The sequence below is a fragment of the Bombina bombina genome, chromosome 1, assembly GCF_027579735.1.
Source record: "Bombina bombina isolate aBomBom1 chromosome 1, aBomBom1.pri, whole genome shotgun sequence".
NCBI classification, from domain to species: Eukaryota; Metazoa; Chordata; class Amphibia; order Anura; family Bombinatoridae; genus Bombina; species Bombina bombina.
This window is the reverse complement of record NC_069499.1, coordinates 805,442,674-805,462,320: the sequence shown is the minus strand read 5'-3', so window position 1 is coordinate 805,462,320 and position 19,647 is coordinate 805,442,674. Positions and strand designations below refer to the sequence as shown.

General features: G+C 40.7%; 1 protein-coding gene across 4 annotated transcripts in view; it reads right to left on the bottom strand.

Annotated features, from left to right (window-relative positions):
* Positions 1 to 19,647, bottom strand: part of BCORL1 (BCL6 corepressor like 1) — a 137,700-nt gene that overhangs the window by 980 nt on the left and 117,073 nt on the right. For all 4 annotated transcript variants that reach the window (XM_053699384.1, XM_053699386.1, XM_053699385.1 and 1 more), the window contains 3 exons: positions 6,539 to 6,616; positions 3,980 to 4,136; positions 1 to 708 (listed from right to left, as the gene is read on the bottom strand). The exon at positions 1 to 708 is cut by the window's left edge and continues 980 nt beyond it. In XM_053699384.1, the coding sequence (XP_053555359.1) occupies positions 441 to 708; positions 3,980 to 4,136; positions 6,539 to 6,616 (503 nt within the window). In that variant the 3' untranslated portion in view covers positions 1 to 440. The remainder of the gene's footprint in view (positions 709 to 3,979; positions 4,137 to 6,538; positions 6,617 to 19,647) is intronic.

Sequence of the window (19,647 nt, the reverse complement as noted above, 5' to 3'; positions counted from 1 at the left end):
AGGGAGTAAAGAAGAGACTATGAGGATGGAAAAACAGGATGTATCACTGTTCTTCCTGACAAATATTTATCACTACACTCCACAATATATCTTCACTTCAGCAGCCTGGTTACATATGTAGTGCCAAAAGAAAAAAAATAAATCAACAGGAAGAGCAGTGGAGGATAGAAATGAAAGCATTAACACCATCACATGAATGGAGCATCTCAAATCTAGGATGAAAAATACTGTGGTTGTCCATTGCCAAAGAAGCAATGGATGTCTCCTTGATTTACGTCTGAAAAGTCAAACATTATTCTGTGTAAAAACATAATGGAGAGAAATAATAAACCAATAAATCCATTTCACCAGTGCTGGCATTGATAAGGCCGCTTCCTTTCAGTCTGGGTTATTGCCTCGGATGCATAAGAAGTGTCCTACAAACAATCACCCTTTACTTGTCAGCTGGCACTTTGGAATTCCACAGATGACCCCAAAAGCCGAAGCAGCTCTGGCTCATATCGTATCAACTCTATCATCTCCCCAGCATCTTGAGGCCAAATGTCCAAACCTTCTGATGGGGTGAGAACCTGGCTTGTAAACACCTGCCTAGTGAACTCTTTCTTCTGCATTGTGGCAATTTCAAAGTGCGGGTACCGAGCTTGGAATATTCTTGAGGAAAGCTTGAGTCTCTTCAGGACCTCAGAGACAAGGAACCAATTACTGGGCCTGTTTGAAAAGAACAATAAAAAGTTAAAGGGGTAAAAAAAAACTCCCAGTATGTTAAAGGAAAATAAAACAACATTGCAATACCAATTCATTATGTATTTTTGCCTGCTTTTTCTGTAAAATACCTCTGGAAATCCTGCTTGTTCCACACACATTGCATACACAGTGGCTTTTGCATCTGAGACATTTTTTACTGCAAGTAATTGGAAGAATATGTTGTGCTTGCTTTTATTTAATGTCCCTTTAGATAAAAGGCATATGGAAGTAACACATTTTAATGCACTTAACAAAAAGTGAATAGAACAACCACATAGGGTTTTATATGTTGTAAATTGATGTTCATTTCATGCAGCAAAAAAATAATTAAATATTGTCCACATCTATTTAGTCTGAAGGAATGTTTATTGCAGGCAAACTAATAAAGCTGCTCATAGTGAGGGTGGGTTCTCTGTAGTTCAGTGCTGTAGATATGCATGTTATGCACTCAGACAGAGGGAAGTAACATATAGGGATTATTCTTCGTATAATAGTAATATTTTACATTGCCATGCCCAAAAAAACTGATCACTGGGTTTTCACAGATACCTCAGTAATAGAGCTCACTTAAGGAGTGATATTGTCTCTTTTATAAAATAGGCAACTCTGCAAATCTTCCCAAACAACAACCCTAACTGGCAACTTTTGGGCATCAATTTCACTCCACTTAGGTGTAACGCGAACGCATTACACAGAAGCTTTGTACTCACGAGAGCGTGCTTCCATAGGCTCCAATGGGAGCCTTGTTCTCATGCTGTGAGAACAAGGCTCCCAGTATATATATATATATATATATATATATATATATATGTAAATATATATATATATATATATATATATACATATACATACATACATACACACACAGTGTATATATATATATATATATATATATACACATACACACACAGTGTATATATATATATATATATATCAGCATAAACATTTACAGGGAACCCAGTGCTGTTTTTTTTTTTTTCCCCAACACCCCAGAACCCGCTCACTTTAACCCCTCATAACTGCCTCATGCAGTTATCATATAAAAAATTAAAATGCTATTTTGGGGGTAATTAGGGGACAATTAGAAAATCAACCATAGATCTAGCTGGTTATTTATCAAGTGCCCGCAAACAGGACGAATTTGCCCTTTACGGGTGCACAATAAAATTAGCGCTCAACTTGTAATCTAGCTCTTAATGGGAGGTTGACACTCCCAAACGCTGCAGACAAAAAAGCCAACTGTTTTTATCCTTTCAAAATAAATGCCATTACATTGATTCAGGAAGTAAGGCAGTTTAGTGATTAAGAGCTTCCCCTTTACCCATCTTATATAGTTCCTCAAAATGGTTATCGTGATTCTCTGGAAGTCTTTCAGGTACTACAAGGCAGCAATGGTATTAAAGGGACAGTAAACCACTTGTTATCACAAGACATTTTTGTTGTGCTGCTATATAGCAGTCAAGTCTACACATTTTAAAAACAGATGAACCAACCTCTATCAGAAGTAAACATTTTATACAACATCTCAAGCTGTTACAGTCCCTTTAGCTGGCAGATTTCTAGGCAAAGAAGTAGATCAGTATCTCTTGTTCGCTTTCTGTTAAAATTGTGCTTGGCCCATGCCCCTAGAGGCTAAAAAGAGCAAATTCTCTAACTTAGGTTTTATCAAAATGCTGCAAATTGCCTAAACCAACTACTTACTGGGATTGCTTATAGCAGAACACAAATTAATATATTTTAAGTACTAATTGGCCACAGATAAGGAAGATAAGCTAAACATACTTTTCAAGAAGTTTTGCTTATCATTAATAAAGTGATAGTTTCAAATGCTTTTAAAATGTATCTTGCTTGTAGGTCTTTTGCAAATCAGTACTTAGTTGCTGGTATAAATATTCATATATTAAAAAAATGACTTCAATTCCCTCTTAGCATCTATAGGGACATTTTAAGTGCCCCGTGGGCTGCACTATAGCCTCAGACAAAGCAGTTGATCAGGTAAGGCAGTCTGGACTTCTTCTAAATAAAAACAACAAAACTGTATTGATTTACTTCTGCTGCTTTATGCTATTATTATATACATGTAGGTTGAGAAATAAAAAATAAAAAAAATGTTGTGCTTTATTCCCCCACTACAGACTAAAACATATGTAAACTAGCATAATTAAATAACTAAAATATATAAATCTAGACAAGGATACAAGTATAATACCAAATTTGAAAACTGTGGTACTATCTAACCTTAAAGGGACACTAAACCCAATTTTTTTCTTTCATGATTCAGATAGAGAATACAATTTTAAACATCTTTCCAATTTACTTCTATTATCTAATTTGCTTCGTTTTTTAGATATCCTTTGTTGAAGAAAGAGCAATGCACATGGGAGAGCCAATCACATGAGGCATCTATGTGCAGCAACCAATCAGCAGCTACTGAGCCTATCTAGATATGCTTTTCAGCTATGAATATCAAGAGAATTAAGCAAATTAGATAATAGAAGTAAAAGTTGTTTAAAACTGCATGCTCTTTCTAAATCATGAAAGAAAAAATGTGGGTTTCATGTCCCTTTAACCAAAACCAAGAAGAGCCTATTCATTTTAATGTGAGGCATTTCACTACTTGCAAGCCTGTTCAGGTTTAAACACTCCTCTTAGTAATAATAAATACATCCTGTCCAAAGTAAACGGAGTACATATAGGACAGTGAACCAATTTACCTTTATTAGAGATATATAAAATTAGAAATAATCTCCCAAAAAAGGAAGCTTTAATAATGTCCAATTCTGTAAAATATTTTTTAGATTTTACCTTGTTCCCAGTCTTACAGCAGGGACAATAAATTACCATAAGCACAGCAGCCAATCAGCTTTCACACAGTCGCAGCCAAGTGTAAAAGTTCCAATCCAAACTACAGTTTAACTTAGAAAATGAATCATATTAAAAAAATGTAATCAACTACAAACTAGTAACATAGGGGTTGATCACAAACAAGCAGTCAATTGGGATTTTTGTAGATAAATCTTTTGATAAGCTTTTCTAAAATGACTGTAATATACCGCTGTGTTATCAGTTGCAGAGGCATATTATCTGTCTCAAAAGAGAAAGAAAAAAAAACCTAAGACATTGAATCACTTCTTAACACAAGAGGGCAGCATTTCCTATGTTTTAATGTTATGTTGTTTTTTTTCCCCACAAAGAATTCTAGCATGATTTAGCCCTGCAGGAAGTTGCCACTTACCCGCTGGTGAGCGAGACATGCAAGTTGTAGCAGGAAATAAGCGGCTTGTCTGAAAACTCAAACAATAAGTTGTCTTCCAAATCTTGCTTGTCCCCATCCTGATCAGAGGCCTCTGCTGGGTCCAGTAAAATGTTGTGGCAAGTGTCATCTGTACCACCTTAAAAACACAAGATTTATTTTATATAGAAACACACCTTATTGTGCTCTGTTTACTAGCCAATCTGTCTATGAGAGCGCACAATAATGATAATATAACATGTCTTTGGTTATATGTATTAATACATTTCCACTAATCCTGGATAAGTTAAAAATTTGCTGAGGACAAGTAAGAAATTAGGCTTTTTTTCTAAATTTAATATTGAGTGCACTTGAGACTTTTTCGCCCATACTGGTAATCTAAAGTACAAAAGTGTAGGGCTGCAACTAACGATTATTTTCATAATCGATTAACTGGCCGATTATTTTTTCGACTAATCGAATAAAAAAAGAATCAATAATTGTTTCCAATATTTTAAATATAATCCACATACTGAGTGTTACAAATATAAACTTCAGACTAAAACTTTACATTAACACAACTGTTTGTCCAATTTTTAAGCAGCAGAGCACAGTTTTATAATTAAACAAAACCAAAAACTGTTTGAAAAGAGGTAGAACTTCCACCTTGGCAAGGGGCCTCTCAATAAAGTAACCCTTAACTTCATTCTAACATAACAAATATCTTGAATATCTATATGCAATGGTAAATAACCAGCTATAAGCTTAGGGGAAAATATCTAGCCCGCTCTAAAAATAACAAATTTATACTTATAAAGTTTGAATCTGGTACATATTATCATAATTGATTAAAAATATAAAACAATAAAAAAACAAATCAAAAGCGCTAATGACTTTATATCAACAGGACAAAGCATTACACATTTATTTGTACAGTACATATAATCATCAATAGCAAGCAATCCGCTAATAAATATGCAAACTGATAATAGTGCACATTAATTCAAATAACTCCCATCAATCTAGGGCTAGGTATAAATAACAAGCTCAGCACTATAGTTCCAAATCACCTGATTTAATATAAACAATCCAAATGATGACTATTATATCTGGGTTGCACATAAGCCAGGGGTAGTTGTAAACTTATACTGTTCAGAAAAAGGGAAAAGTATACATCTGTAGACGTTCTTTAGGCTAAGGACATGACCATAAAACACAATACCATGTGCAGGAGCTCAGTGGAGTGAAGCAGCTGGTGTTGTGCACAGACCATCTAACTGAAAACCAACTAATCGATTATGAGATTCGTTGACAACTATTTTCATAATCGATTATTATCGATTATGATGATTAGTTGTTGCAGCTCTACAAAAGTGTATGGGTCTTTCCTTTGGTCCCTGTTTGCAGACCCATCTTGTTGACTACACTATAATGTTGTTTAGCTGACCTACCTGAATTCCTGATTAAACAAGCAGAGATAGCTTAAAAAGCTGTTTGGTAAACGAAAAAGCTTCGAATAAAAAACGTATGAGGCATACATAAAGAATGAAGTTATGAAGATGATACTGGTATCAAAAATGTATAAAACAATAGCAATCTATATACCATAAATTAACATAACATTTGTGTGGTCTTTAAAACAAATCCTTTGGAAAGAACTTGTTTTAAAGACACCAACAATTTGTACCATCTCTTTTGCCTGTTAGCATTTAACCATTCGATTTCATGGCCATTAAGTTTCTTGACCTGCATTCCAGGTATTCCCTATACAGCACCTTCTGTTATCCTGCATAGGTACTCATCAATGCACCTGTTTCCCCTCAAACGAAAGTACTACAGCACCTGTTTCACTGCTGCACTGCAAAAACTACCTTTCTTCAGTTTAAAGATAATTCCACATATGGAAAAAATCGGTTCCAGCCTTTAAAATTTAAAAAGGGACCTTCATTGCTACATATCAGAGTCCAAGAAAAAGAACAATGTTCCGGGCCTGCAATCTATGTCACAAGTGTTCTATTTTAATAAAGCATTGCGTAAACTTTACGCAAAACATTACACAAATACATGTACTACACATTTTGCAGAGAAAGCTCCTGAAATTAGAATAACAAAACCTTGCTGTGTTCTCACTGCTTGTGAATATGTACATAATACTTACTTATAACAGAGCTAAGAGTTTTCCCTCACTTCCTAACCAGCCTGCTGAAAACCAGTGAGTACCTAATACCTAGCCAAAAATGTTGGGAGATAAGCAGTGTAGATCCAGCGTTAGGGATACAAAATGTGTAGTACATGTATATTCCAAAGTTTACCTAAATGTAATGATTTATTTAAACAGTATACTTTTTGTTTTTGACTACACTGCCCCTTTCATTTAAAAAATCAGATAATGAGGCCAAGTGCTATACAAGCTTCGGCTATCAACCTGATAAAAACCTTAATTTCATTACAAACAATAAACAGATGTCAGAGATAGGCAGATGAGGACCAAAATAATTTATTAGGTTTTAGCATTAACATTTTCAATTTAGATTCTCTTTAAACAATCTTCATACAACTTACTTAATACAGAGCTACTGTGAAACTCCCAGGATGCACGTGGGTCCTCATCTGGTCGGCCTCGGAGATCAGAGAGGTAATCTGCATAGTCAGGTAAGTGCACAATTAAAATAACAGATACATTACAAATGGCAACTATTACATGCTAAATTCTAAATGTTATATAAGCAGAAGAGAACCACATCTTATGGTCATTTCTTTATATGTCAAATGATACATTTTATTATCCCAATCTTTATTCCATAAATCCACAACATTAATTACAAAATAATTTTAATAAGGCAATACAGGTTTGATTACAACTCCAAACAAGATTTATCAATTTAACCCACTGAACATAAGCAATCACTTGTGGTCATTGTTCGCATTAAGCATAAAATGCAAACTTGTCATCTTCCTAGGGGCCATTGTGCCTCCATTGTTTGCTGGAATTTCCTTCTAGTTTGCCGTCTATTAGGGCCTCAACCAACATAGGCATTGCCAGATGAGGCTTCTAGTGAGAGTGACATTACCATACTGTGAGTGGTAACATCACATGGAATAAGGAAGTGCCCAGAGACAATTCCTCAATATTAATGGTGTGGGGGTCTTAAGAAGCCCATATCTCCACACCCAAACTACAAGGAGGAACATGCAACCCTTCATTGAAAGAGGGAAGTCTATCCTTTTAAATAAGGAATCAATTTTTTCTCTTGTGCATGTAGCTTTAGATGAGGAGTAGAGACGTTCAACAAAACACCTATCTCCACTTGACCTAGACGGTCTAGAGACCCCTTATTCGAAAGTGTCCCTCTCTTTCAAGTGAGAGGTCCTTTATTATGTTAAAACTGTGATCACTTATCCCACTGGAAAACAGGTTGTTGGGTTTTTTTTTTTTTGGGGGGGGGGGTTCTATGGAGGGAGCTGTTACATTTCCCTATTTAACATCTGATTTAATTAGATAGGAATGAGACCCCTTATTTAAAAGATGGGCCACATGTCCCTATAATTTGCAGGTGATGTTAATCACCTGCCCTAACTAGGCACTAAGAGGTATCTGCTAAGAGGGTAGACAATTTTAAGAGCCCCTTTGCTCCAAATAAATCAAAAGGAGGTATAAAACTCAATTTTGGAAAGAGGGGAGCCCCCTCTTTCCAAATGGCGGTTAATCCCCAACATAATGTATTTTCAGTATGTAGGTGGATTGTGGCACCCAAGAAGCCAATTTCACCTTAAGTTTGCATACAACAGACATATAATACCAATCACAGGAAAGAGGCAATTACTCTTGTTCAAATGAAGGGGCCTTGAACCCCCCTGGATAGCAAGTGAATATCACTGGAATCACAATCACCAGCTACAAGGTGACTTGTAGGGTAATCGGGCTATTGAACGAACCATAGCTCCCCCATTTAAGCACTAAAATGAGGCCCCTTCTTTATAATGAGGGGGTCACATTCTCAGGTATCGATCACAAATTTATTGTGGCATATGGCAGAAAATAATGGCAGCCCCTCTATCATCCACCACAAAACAGAGAGGTGTGAAAGCCCTTATTTAAACAGGCTATCCTTCTGTTTCAAATATGTGGTCCTATGTCTATCCAGCTGCCAGGTTACTATAATAGCAAAGACAAACCCTTCATAGCAGTGATCTTATTTTTGGGTTTCTGGTGACTTTAAAGAGGCCCTTACCACACACTTCACCATAGAATTAAAGACTCCTCATTTCCAAGCGTCGTTTAAATAAAGGGGTTTGTGTCTGTATAGATGTCAAGTGCCTGACAAAGTAATACTGATTGCATGGAAGCAACTGGGAAACTGTGTAAATTAAAAACAGATGAGATGTCTTTTATTTAACTTCACTAAGTGCCTGGGCAGGAGAATTAATATACAGTATTATTAATGATTAAGTCACCATCTATCAAATTAAAATTTTGCTTAGTTTTAAATCTAATATCTTTAAGGTTAGAAAAGTTTATTTTTCTGCATTAAAATTGCAAGTTAGTGCAAGGTAACATTGCCTATATTTTTTAAGTTGGTCTGCTGGAAAAAACAGAATTTATGCTTACCTGATAAATTTCTTTCTCTTGTGATGTATTGAGTCCACGGATTCATCCATACTTGTGGGATATTCTCCTTCCCTACAGGAAGTGGCAGAGAGAGCACCCACAGCAGCGCTGTCTATATAGCTCCACCCCCCAGTCATTCGACCGAGGGCTAGGAAGAAAAAGGAGAAACTATAGGGTGCAGTGGTGACTGAAGTTTTTTAAATAAAAATATACTACCTGTCTTAAATAGACAGGGCGGGCCGTGGACTCGATACATCACAAGAGAAATTTCTGTTTTCTCTTGTAAGATGTATCGAGTCCACGGATTCATCCATACTTGTGGGATACCAATACCAAAGCTTTAGGACACAGATGAAGGGAGGGACAAGACAGGTTCCTTAAACGGAAGGCACCACTGCTTGTAGAACCATTCTCCCAAAAATAGCCTCCGAAGAAGCAAAAGAATCGAATTTGGAAAATGTGGAAAAAGTATGAAGCGAAGACCAAGTTGCCGCCTTACAAATCTGTTAAACAGAAGTCTCATTTTTAAAAGCCCATGTGGAAGCCACTGCTCTAGTAGAATGAGCAGTAATTCTTTCAGGAGGCTGCTGGCCAGCAGTCTCATAAGCCATACGGATGATGCTTTGCAGCCAAAAAGAAAGAGAGGTAGCCGTAGCCTTTTGACCTCTCCGCTTACCAGAATAGACAACAAACAATGAAGATGTTTGACGGAAATCTTTGGTTGCTTGTAAGTAGAACTTTAAAGCATGAACCACATCAAGATTGTGCAACAGACGTTTCTTCTTTGAAGAAGGAATAGGACACAGCGAAGGAACAACAATTTCCTGATTGATATTCCTATTAGAAACAACCTTAGCAAGGAATCCAGGTTTGGTACGTAAAACCACCTTATCTGCATGGAAAATAAGATAAGGTGAGTCACACTGTAAAGCAGATAACTCAGAAACTCTTTGAGCCGAAGAGATAGCTACTAAAAACAAAACTTTCCAAGATCGAAGCTTAATATCTATGGAATGCATAGGTTCAAATGGAACCCCTTGAAGAACTTTAAGAACCAAGTTTAGGCTCCATGGCGGAGTAACAGGTTTAAATACAGGCTTGATCCTGACCAAGGCCTGACTAAACGCTTGAACGTCTGGGACATCTGCCAGACGTTTGTGTAAAAGAATAGACAAAGCAGATTTTTTTCCCTTTAAGGAACTAGTTGATAATCCCTTCTCCAATCCTTCTTGGAGAAAAGACAAAATTCTAGGAATCCTAATCTTACTCCATGAGTAACCCTTGCATTCACACCAACAAAGATATTTGCGCCAAATCTTATGATAGATTTTCCTGGTGACAGGCTTTCCTGACCGACTCAGAGAAACCACGCTTTGATAGAATCAGGCGTTCAATCTCCAAGCAGTCAGACGCAGAGAAATTAGATTTGGATGCTTGAACGGACCTTGGATTAGAAGGTCCTGCCTCATTGGCAGAGTCCACGGTGGAACAGATAACATTTCCAGGTCTGCATACCAAGTGCCGCATGGCCACGCAGGCGCTATCAGAATCACCAAAGCTCTCTCCTGCTTGATTCTGGCAACCAGACATGGGAGGAGAGGAAACGGTGAAAATACATAAGCCAGAAATTTTTACAGTAGCATCTTAAAGCCTTAGTAACTTTGCACAACTATGCAAATAAACAATTAACCCCTTAATGTAAAAACCGGATTGAAAAAAACTTCAAAACCGGTAAAATAACGTTCAGCACCTTGCCCTACCTGCCCTTTAGGAACGATTTGTGGGGGAAAAAAACCTCTTTACAGCCCTCAAATACAGCAGGAATCTCTGGAGAAGTAGCTGGATGCTTCTGAGGTAAATAAACTGTGCAACTGAAAATAGGCCCCTCCCACCTCACGCGATGTTATGGGGCGTAAAAAACACCACAGAGTGTTTCTTAAACTAGCCATGTGGGTTAATAACCCTTAAACAAGCCACAAATACCCCTTAAAGGGACAGTAAACCTTAAAAAACATAATTTATGCTTACCTGATAAATTTATTTCTCTTGTAGTGTGTTCAGTCCACGGGTCATCCATTACTTATGGGATATATTCTCCTCCCCAACAGGAAGTTGCAAGAGGATCACCCAAGCAGAGCTGCTATATAGCTCCTCCCCTCACATGTCATATCCAGTCATTCGACCGAAACAAGACGAGAAAGGAGAAACTATAGGGTGCAGTGGTGACAGGAGTTATAATTTAACATTTAGAACCTGCCTCAAATAGACAGGGCGGGCTGTGGACTGAACACACTACAAGAGAAATAAATTTATCAGGTAAGCATAAATTATGTTTTCTCTTGTTAAGTGTGTTCAGTCCACGGGTCATCCATTACTTATGGGATACCAATACCAAAGCTAAAGTACACGGATGATGGGAGGGACAAGGCAGGAACATTAAACAGAAGGAACCACTGCCTGTAGAACCTTTCTCCCAAAAACAGCCTCCGAAGAAGCAAAAGTGTCAAATTTGTAAAATTTGGAAAAAGTATGAAGTGAAGACCAAGTTGCAGCCTTGCAAATCTGTTCAACAGAGGCCTCATTCTTAAAGGCCCAGGTGGAAGCCACAGCTCTAGTGGAATGAGCTGTAATTCTTTCAGGAGGCTGCTGTCCAGCAGTCTCATAGGCTAAGCGTATAATGCTACGAAGCCAAAAAGAGAGAGAGGTAGCCGAAGCCTTTTGACCTCTCCTCTGTCCAGAGTAAACGACAAACAGAGAAGAAGTTTGTCGAAAATCTTTAGTTGCCTGCAAGTAGAACTTCAGAGCACGGACCACGTCTAAATTATGCAAAAGACGTTCCTTCTTTGAAGAAGGATTAGGACATAAGGATGGAACAACAATCTCTTGATTGATATTCTTGTTAGAAACAACCTTAGGTAAAAACCCAGGTTTAGTACGCAGAACTACCTTGTCTGAATGAAAGATCAGATAAGGAGAATCACAATGTAAGGCAGATAACTCAGAGACTCTTCGAGCCGAGGAAAACAGAATTTATGTTTACCTGATAAATTACTTTCTCCAACGGTGTGTCCGGTCCACGGCGTCATCCTTACTTGTGGGATATTCTCTTCCCCAACAGGAAATGGCAAAGAGCCCAGCAAAGCTGGTCACATGATCCCTCCTAGGCTCCGCCTACCCCAGTCATTCGACCGACGTTAAGGAGGAATATTTGCATAGGAGAAACCATATGAAACCGTGGTGACTGTAGTTAAAGAAAATAAATTATCAGACCTGATTAAAAAACCAGGGCGGGCCGTGGACCGGACACACCGTTGGAGAAAGTAATTTATCAGGTAAACATAAATTCTGTTTTCTCCAACATAGGTGTGTCCGGTCCACGGCGTCATCCTTACTTGTGGGAACCAATACCAAAGCTTTAGGACACGGATGATGGGAGGGAGCAAATCAGGTCACCTAGATGGAAGGCACCACGGCTTGCAAAACCTTTCTCCCAAAAATAGCCTCAGAAGAAGCAAAAGTATCAAACTTGTAAAATTTGGTAAAAGTGTGCAGTGAAGACCAAGTCGCTGCCCTACATATCTGATCAACAGAAGCCTCGTTCTTGAAGGCCCATGTGGAAGCCACAGCCCTAGTGGAATGAGCTGTGATTCTTTCGGGAGGCTGCCGTCCGGCAGTCTCGTAAGCCAATCTGATGATGCCTTTAATCCAAAAAGAGAGAGAGGTAGAAGTTGCTTTTTGACCTCTCCTTTTACCGGAATAAACAACAAACAAGGAAGATGTTTGTCTAAAATCCTTTGTAGCATCTAAATAGAATTTTAGAGCGCGAACAACATCCAAATTGTGCAACAAACGTTCCTTCTTCGAAACTGGTTTCGGACACAGAGAAGGTACGATAATCTCCTGGTTAATGTTTTTGTTAGAAACAACTTTTGGAAGAAAACCAGGTTTAGTACGTAAAACCACCTTATCTGCATGGAACACCAGATAAGGAGGAGAACACTGCAGAGCAGATAATTCTGAAACTCTTCTAGCAGAAGAAATTGCAACCAAAAACAAAACTTTCCAAGATAATAACTTAATATCAACGGAATGTAAGGGTTCAAACGGAACCCCCTGAAGAACTGAAAGAACTAAGTTGAGACTCCAAGGAGGAGTCAAAGGTTTGTAAACAGGCTTGATTCTAACCAGAGCCTGAACAAAGGCTTGAACATCTGGCACAGCTGCCAGCTTTTTGTGAAGTAACACAGACAAGGCAGAAATCTGTCCCTTCAGGGAACTTGCAGATAATCCTTTTTCCAATCCTTCTTGAAGGAAGGATAGAATCTTAGGAATCTTAACCTTGTCCCAAGGGAATCCTTTAGATTCACACCAACAGATATATTTTTTCCAAATTTTGTGGTAAATCTTTCTAGTTACAGGCTTTCTGGCCTGAACAAGAGTATCGATAACAGAATCTGAGAACCCTCGCTTCGATAAGATCAAGCGTTCAATCTCCAAGCAGTCAGCTGGAGTGAGACCAGATTCGGATGTTCGAACGGACCTTGAACAAGAAGGTCTCGTCTCAAAGGTAGCTTCCATGGTGGAGCCGATGACATATTCACCAGATCTGCATACCAAGTCCTGCGTGGCCACGCAGGAGCTATCAAGATCACTGACGCCCTTTCCTGATTGATCCTGGCTACCAGCCTGGGGATGAGAGGAAACGGCGGGAATACATAAGCTAGTTTGAAGGTCCAAGGTGCTACTAGTGCATCCACTAGAGCCGCCTTGGGATCCCTGGATCTGGACCCGTAGCAAGGAACTTTGAAGTTCTGACGAGAGGCCATCAGATCCATGTCTGGAATGCCCCACAGTTGAGTGACTTGGGCAAAGATTTCCGGATGGAGTTCCCACTCCCCCGGATGCAATGTCTGACGACTCAGAAAATCCGCTTCCCAATTTTCCACTCCTGGGATGTGGATAGCAGACAGGTGGCAGGAGTGAGACTCCGCCCATAGAATGATTTTGGTCACTTCTTCCATCGCCAGGGAACTCCTTGTTCCCCCCTGATGGTTGATGTACGCAACAGTTGTCATGTTGTCTGATTGAAACCGTATGAACTTGGCCCTCGCTAGCTGAGGCCAAGCCTTGAGAGCATTGAATATCGCTCTCAGTTCCAGAATATTTATCGGTAGAAGAGATTCTTCCCGAGACCAAAGACCCTGAGCTTTCAGGGATCCCCAGACCGCGCCCCAGCCCATCAGACTGGCGTCGGTCGTGACAATGACCCACTCTGGTCTGCGGAAGGTCATCCCTTGTGACAGGTTGTCCAGGGACAGCCACCAACGGAGTGAGTCTCTGGTCCTCTGATTTACTTGTATCCTCGGAGACAAGTTTGTATAGTCCCCATTCCACTGACTGAGCATGCACAGTTGTAATGGTCTTAGATGAATGCGCGCAAAAGGAACTATGTCCATTGCCGCTACCATCAAACCTATCACTTCCATGCACTGCGCTATGGAAGGAAGAGGAACGGAATGAAGTATCCGACAAGAGTCTAGAAGTTTTGTTTTTCTGGCCTCTGTCAGAAAAATCCTCATTTCTAAGGAGACTATTATTGTCCCCAAGAAGGGAACCCTTGTTGACGGAGATAGAGAACTCTTTTCCACGTTCACTTTCCATCCGTGAGATCTGAGAAAGGCCAGGACAATGTCTGTGTGAGCCTTTGCTTGAGGAAGGGACGACGCTTGAATCAGAATGTCGTCCAAGTAAGGTACTACAGCAATGCCCCTTGGTCTTAGCACAGCTAGAAGGGACCCTAGTACCTTCGTGAAAAACCTTGGAGCAGTGGCTAATCCGAAAGGAAGCGCCACGAACTGGTAATGCTTGTCCAGGAATGCGAACCTTAGGAACCGATGATGTTCCTTGTGGATAGGAATATGTAGATACGCATCCTTTAAATCCACCGTGGTCATGAATTGACCTTCCTGGATGGAAGGAAGAATTGTTCGAATGGTTTCCATTTTGAACGATGGAACCTTGAGAAACTTGTTTAAGATCTTGAGATCTAAGATTGGTCTGAACGTTCCCTCTTTTTTGGGAACTATGAACAGATTGGAGTAGAACCCCATCCCTTGTTCTCCTAATGGAACAGGATGAATCACTCCCATTTTTAACAGGTCTTCTACACAACGTAAGAATGCCTGTCTTTTTATGTGGTTTGAAGACAACTGAGACCTGTGGAACCTCCCCCTTGGGGGAAGCCCCTTGAATTCCAGAAGATAACCTTGGGAGACTATTTTTAGCGCCCAAGGATCCAGAACATCTCTTGCCCAAGCCCGAGCGAAGAGAGAGAGTCTGCCCCCCACCAGATCCGGTCCCGGATCGGGGGCCAACATTTCATGCTGTCTTGGTAGCAGTGGCAGGTTTCTTGGCCTGCTTTCCCTTGTTCCAGCCTTGCATTGGTCTCCAAGCTGGCTTGGCTTGAGAAGTATTACCCTCTTGCTTAGAGGACGTAGCACTTTGGGCTGGTCCGTTTCTACGAAAGGGACGAAAATTAGGTTTATTTTTGGCCTTGAAAGGCCGATCCTGAGGAAGGGCATGGCCCTTACCCCCAGTGATATCAGAGATAATCTCTTTCAAGTCAGGGCCAAACAGCGTTTTCCCCTTGAAAGGAATGTTAAGTAGCTTGTTCTTGGAAGACGCATCAGCGGACCAAGATTTCAACCAAAGCGCTCTGCGCGCCACAATAGCAAACCCAGAATTCTTAGCCGCTAACCTAGCCAATTGCAAAGTGGCGTCTAGGGTGAAAGAATTAGCCAATTTGAGAGCATTGATTCTGTCCATAATCTCCTCATAAGGAGGAGAATCACTATCGACCGCCTTGACCAGCTCATCGAACCAGAAACACGCGGCTGTAGTGACAGGGACAATGCATGAAATTGGTTGTAGAAGGTAACCCTGCTGAACAAACATCTTTTTAAGTAAACCTTCTAATTTTTTATCCATAGGATCTTTGAAAGCACAACTATCTTCTATGGGTATAGTGGTGCGTTTGTTTAAAGTGGAAACCGCTCCCTCGACCTTGGGGACTGTCTGCCATAAGTCCTTTCTGGGGTCGACCATAGGAAACAATTTTTTAAATATGGGGGGAGGGACGAAAGGAATACCGGGCCTTTCCCATTCTTTATTTACAATGTCCGCCACCCGCTTGGGTATAGGAAAAGCTTCTGGGAGCCCCGGGACCTCTAGGAACTTGTCCATTTTACATAGTTTCTCTGGGATGACCAACTTGTCACAATCATCCAGAGTGGATAATACCTCCTTAAGCAGAATGCGGAGATGTTCCAACTTAAATTTAAACGTAATCACATCAGGTTCAGCTTGTTGAGAAATGTTCCCTCAATCAGTAATTTCTCCCTCAGACAAAACCTCCCTGGCCCCATCAGACTGGTTTAGGGGCCCTTCAGAACCATTATTATCAGCGTCGTCATGCTCTTCAGTATCTAAAACAGAGCAGTCGCGCTTACGCTGATAAGTGTGCATTTTGGCTAAAATGTTTTTGACAGAATTATCCATTACAGCCGTTAATTGTTGCATAGTAAGGAGTATTGGCGCGCTAGATGTACTAGGGGCCTCCTGAGTGGGCAAGACTCGTGTAGACGAAGGAGGGAATGATGCAGTACCATGCTTACTCCCCTCACTTGAGGAATCATCTTGGGCATCATTGTCATTGTCACATAAATCACATTTATTTAAATGAGAAGGAACTCTGGCTTCCCCACATTCAGAACACAGTCTATCTGGTAGTTCAGACATGTTAAACAGGCATAAACTTGATAACAAAGTACAAAAAACGTTTTAAAATAAAACCGTTACTGTCACTTTAAATTTTAAACTGAACACACTTTATTACTGCAATTGCGAAAAAATATGAAGGAATTGCTCAAAATTTACCAAAATTTCACCACAGTGTCTTAAAGCCTTAAAAGTATTGCACCCCAAATTTGGAAGCTTTAACCCTTAAAATAACGGAACCGGAGCCGTTTTTAACTTTAACCCCTTTACAGTCCCTGGTGTCTGCTTTGCTGAGACCCAACCAAGCCCAAAGGGGAATACGATACCAAATGACGCCTTCAGAAAGTCTTTTCTATGTATCAGAGCTCCTCACACATGCGACTGCATGTCATGCCTCTCAAAAACAAGTGCGCAACACCGGCGCGAAAATGAGGCTCTGCCTATGATTTGTGAAAGCCCCTAAAGAGAAAGGTGTCTAAAAAAGTGCCTGCCGATATAAACTTATCAAAATACCCAGATTAAATGATTCCTCAAGGCTAAATATGTGTTAATAATGAATCGATTTAGCCCAGAAAAAGTCTACAGTCTTAATAAGCCCTTGTGAAGCCCTTATTTACAATCTTAATAAACATGGCTTACCGGATCCCATAGGGAAAATGACAGCTTCCAGCATTACATCGTCTTGTTAGAATGTGTCATACCTCAAGCAGCAAGAGACTGCTCACTGTTCCCCCAACTGAAGTTAATTCCTCTCAACAGTCCTGTGTGGAACAGCCATGGATTTTAGTAACGGTTGCTAAAATCATTTTCCTCATACAAACAGAAATCTTCATCTCTTTTCTGTTTCTGAGTAAATAGTACATACCAGCACTATTTTAAAATAACAAACTCTTGATTGAATAATAAAAACTACAGTTAAACACTAAAAAACTCTAAGCCATCTCCGTGGAGATGTTGCCTGTACAACGGCAAAGAGAATGACTGGGGTAGGCGGAGCCTAGGAGGGATCATGTGACCAGCTTTGCTGGGCTCTTTGCCATTTCCTGTTGGGGAAGAGAATATCCCACAAGTAAGGATGACGCCGTGGACCGGACACACCTATGTTGGAGAAATAGCCATCAAAAACAGAACTTTCCAAGATAAAAGCTTAATATCAATGGAATGAAGGGGTTCAAACAGAACACCCTGAAGAACTTTAAGAACCGAGTTTAAGCTCCACGGAGGAGCAACAGCTTTAAATACAGGCTTAATCCTAGCCAAAGCCTGACAAAAAGCCTGGACGTCTGGATTCTCTGCCAGACGCTTGTGTAAAAGAATAGACAGAGCAGAAATCTGTCCCTTTAGTGAACTAGCGGATAAGCCCTTTTCTAAACCCTCTTGTAGAAAAGACAATATCCTAGGAATCCTAACCTTACTCCATGAGTAACTCTTGGATTCACACCAATATAAATATTTACGCCATATCTTGTGGTAAATTTTTCTGGTAACAGGTTTCCGAGCCTGTATTAATGTATCAATAACCGAATCCGAAAACCCACGCTTTGATAGAATCAAGCGTTCAATTTCCAAGCAGTCAGCCTCAGAGAAATTAGGTTTGGATGGTTGAAAGGACCCTGAATTAGAAGGTCCTGTCTCAGGGGTAGAGACCATGGTGGACAGGACGACATGTCCACTAGGTCTGCATACCAGGTCCTGCGTGGCCACGCAGGCGCTATCAGAATCACCGATGCTCTCTCCTGTTTGATCCTGGCAATCAGACGAGGAAGCAACGGAAAAGGTGGAAACACATAAGCTATGTTGAAAACCCAAGGGGCTGCTAGTGCATCTACCAGCACTGCTCCCGGGTCCCTGGACCTGGATCCGTAACAAGGAAGCTTGGCGTTCTGGCGAGATGCCATGAGATCCAGATCCGGTTTGCCCCAACGAAGAATCAGTTGGGCAAATACCTCCGGGTGAAGTTCCCACTCCCCCGGATGAAAAGTCTGGCGACTTAAAAAATCCGCCTCCCAGTTCTCCACGCCTGGGATGTAGATCGCTGACAGGTGGCAAGAGTGAGACTCTGCCCAGCGAATTATCTTCGAGACTTCCAACATCGCTAGGGAACTCCTGGTTCCCCCTTGATGATTGATGTAAGCCACAGTCGTGATGTTGTCCGACTGAAATCTGATGAACCTCAGTGTTGCCAACTGAGGCCAAGCTAGAAGAGCAATGAATATTGCCCTTAATTCTAGAATGTTTATTGGGAGGAGTTTCTCCTCCTGAGTCCACGATCCCTGAGCCTTCAGGGAGTTCCAGACTGCTCCCCAGCCTAGTAGGCTGGCATCTGTTGTTACAATCGTCCAATCTGGTCTGCGAAAGGACATTCCTTTGGACAGATGAACCCGTGATAACCACCAGAGAAGAGAATCTCTGGTCTCCTGGTCCAGATTTAGCAAAGGGGACAGATCTGAGTAATCCCCGTTCCATTGACTTAGCATGCATAGTTGCAGCGGTCTGAGATGTAGGCGCGCAAATGGCACCATGTCCATCGCCGCGACCATTAAGCCGATCACTTCCATGCACTGAGCTACCGATGGGCTTGGAATGGAGTGAAGGACACGGCAAGCATTGAGAAGTTTTGATAGCCTGGACTCCGTCAGGTAAATCTTCATCTCTACAGAATCTATAAGAGTCTCTAGAAAAGGGACCCTTGTGAGTGGTAACAGAGAACTCTTTTCCACGTTCACTTTCCACCCATGCGACCTCAGAAATGCTAGAACTATCTCTGTATGAGACTTTGCATTCTGAAAACTTGACGCTTGTATCAGAATGTCGTCTAGGTACGGAGCCACCGCTATGCCTCGTGGTCTTAGTACCGCCAGAAGAGAGCCCAGAACCTTTGTAAAAATTCTCGGGGCCGTAGCCAACCCGAAGGGAAGCGCTACAAACTGGTAATGCCTGTCTAGAAAGGCAAACCTTAGGTACCGATAATGATCTTTGTGAATCGGTATGTGAAGGTAGGCATCCTTTAAATCCACTGTGGTCATATATTCACCCTCTTGGATCATGGGTAAGATGGTTCGAATGGTTTCCATCTTGAACGATGGAACCCTTAGGAATTTGTTTAAGATTTTTAAATCTAAGATTGGTCTGAAGGTTCCCTCTTTCTTGGGAACCACAAACAGATTTGAATAAAACCCTTGCCCCTGTTCCGTCCGCGGAACTGGGTGGATCACTCCCATCACTAAGAGGTCTTGTACACATTGTAGAAATGCCTCTTTCTTTACTAGGTTTGTTGATAACCTTG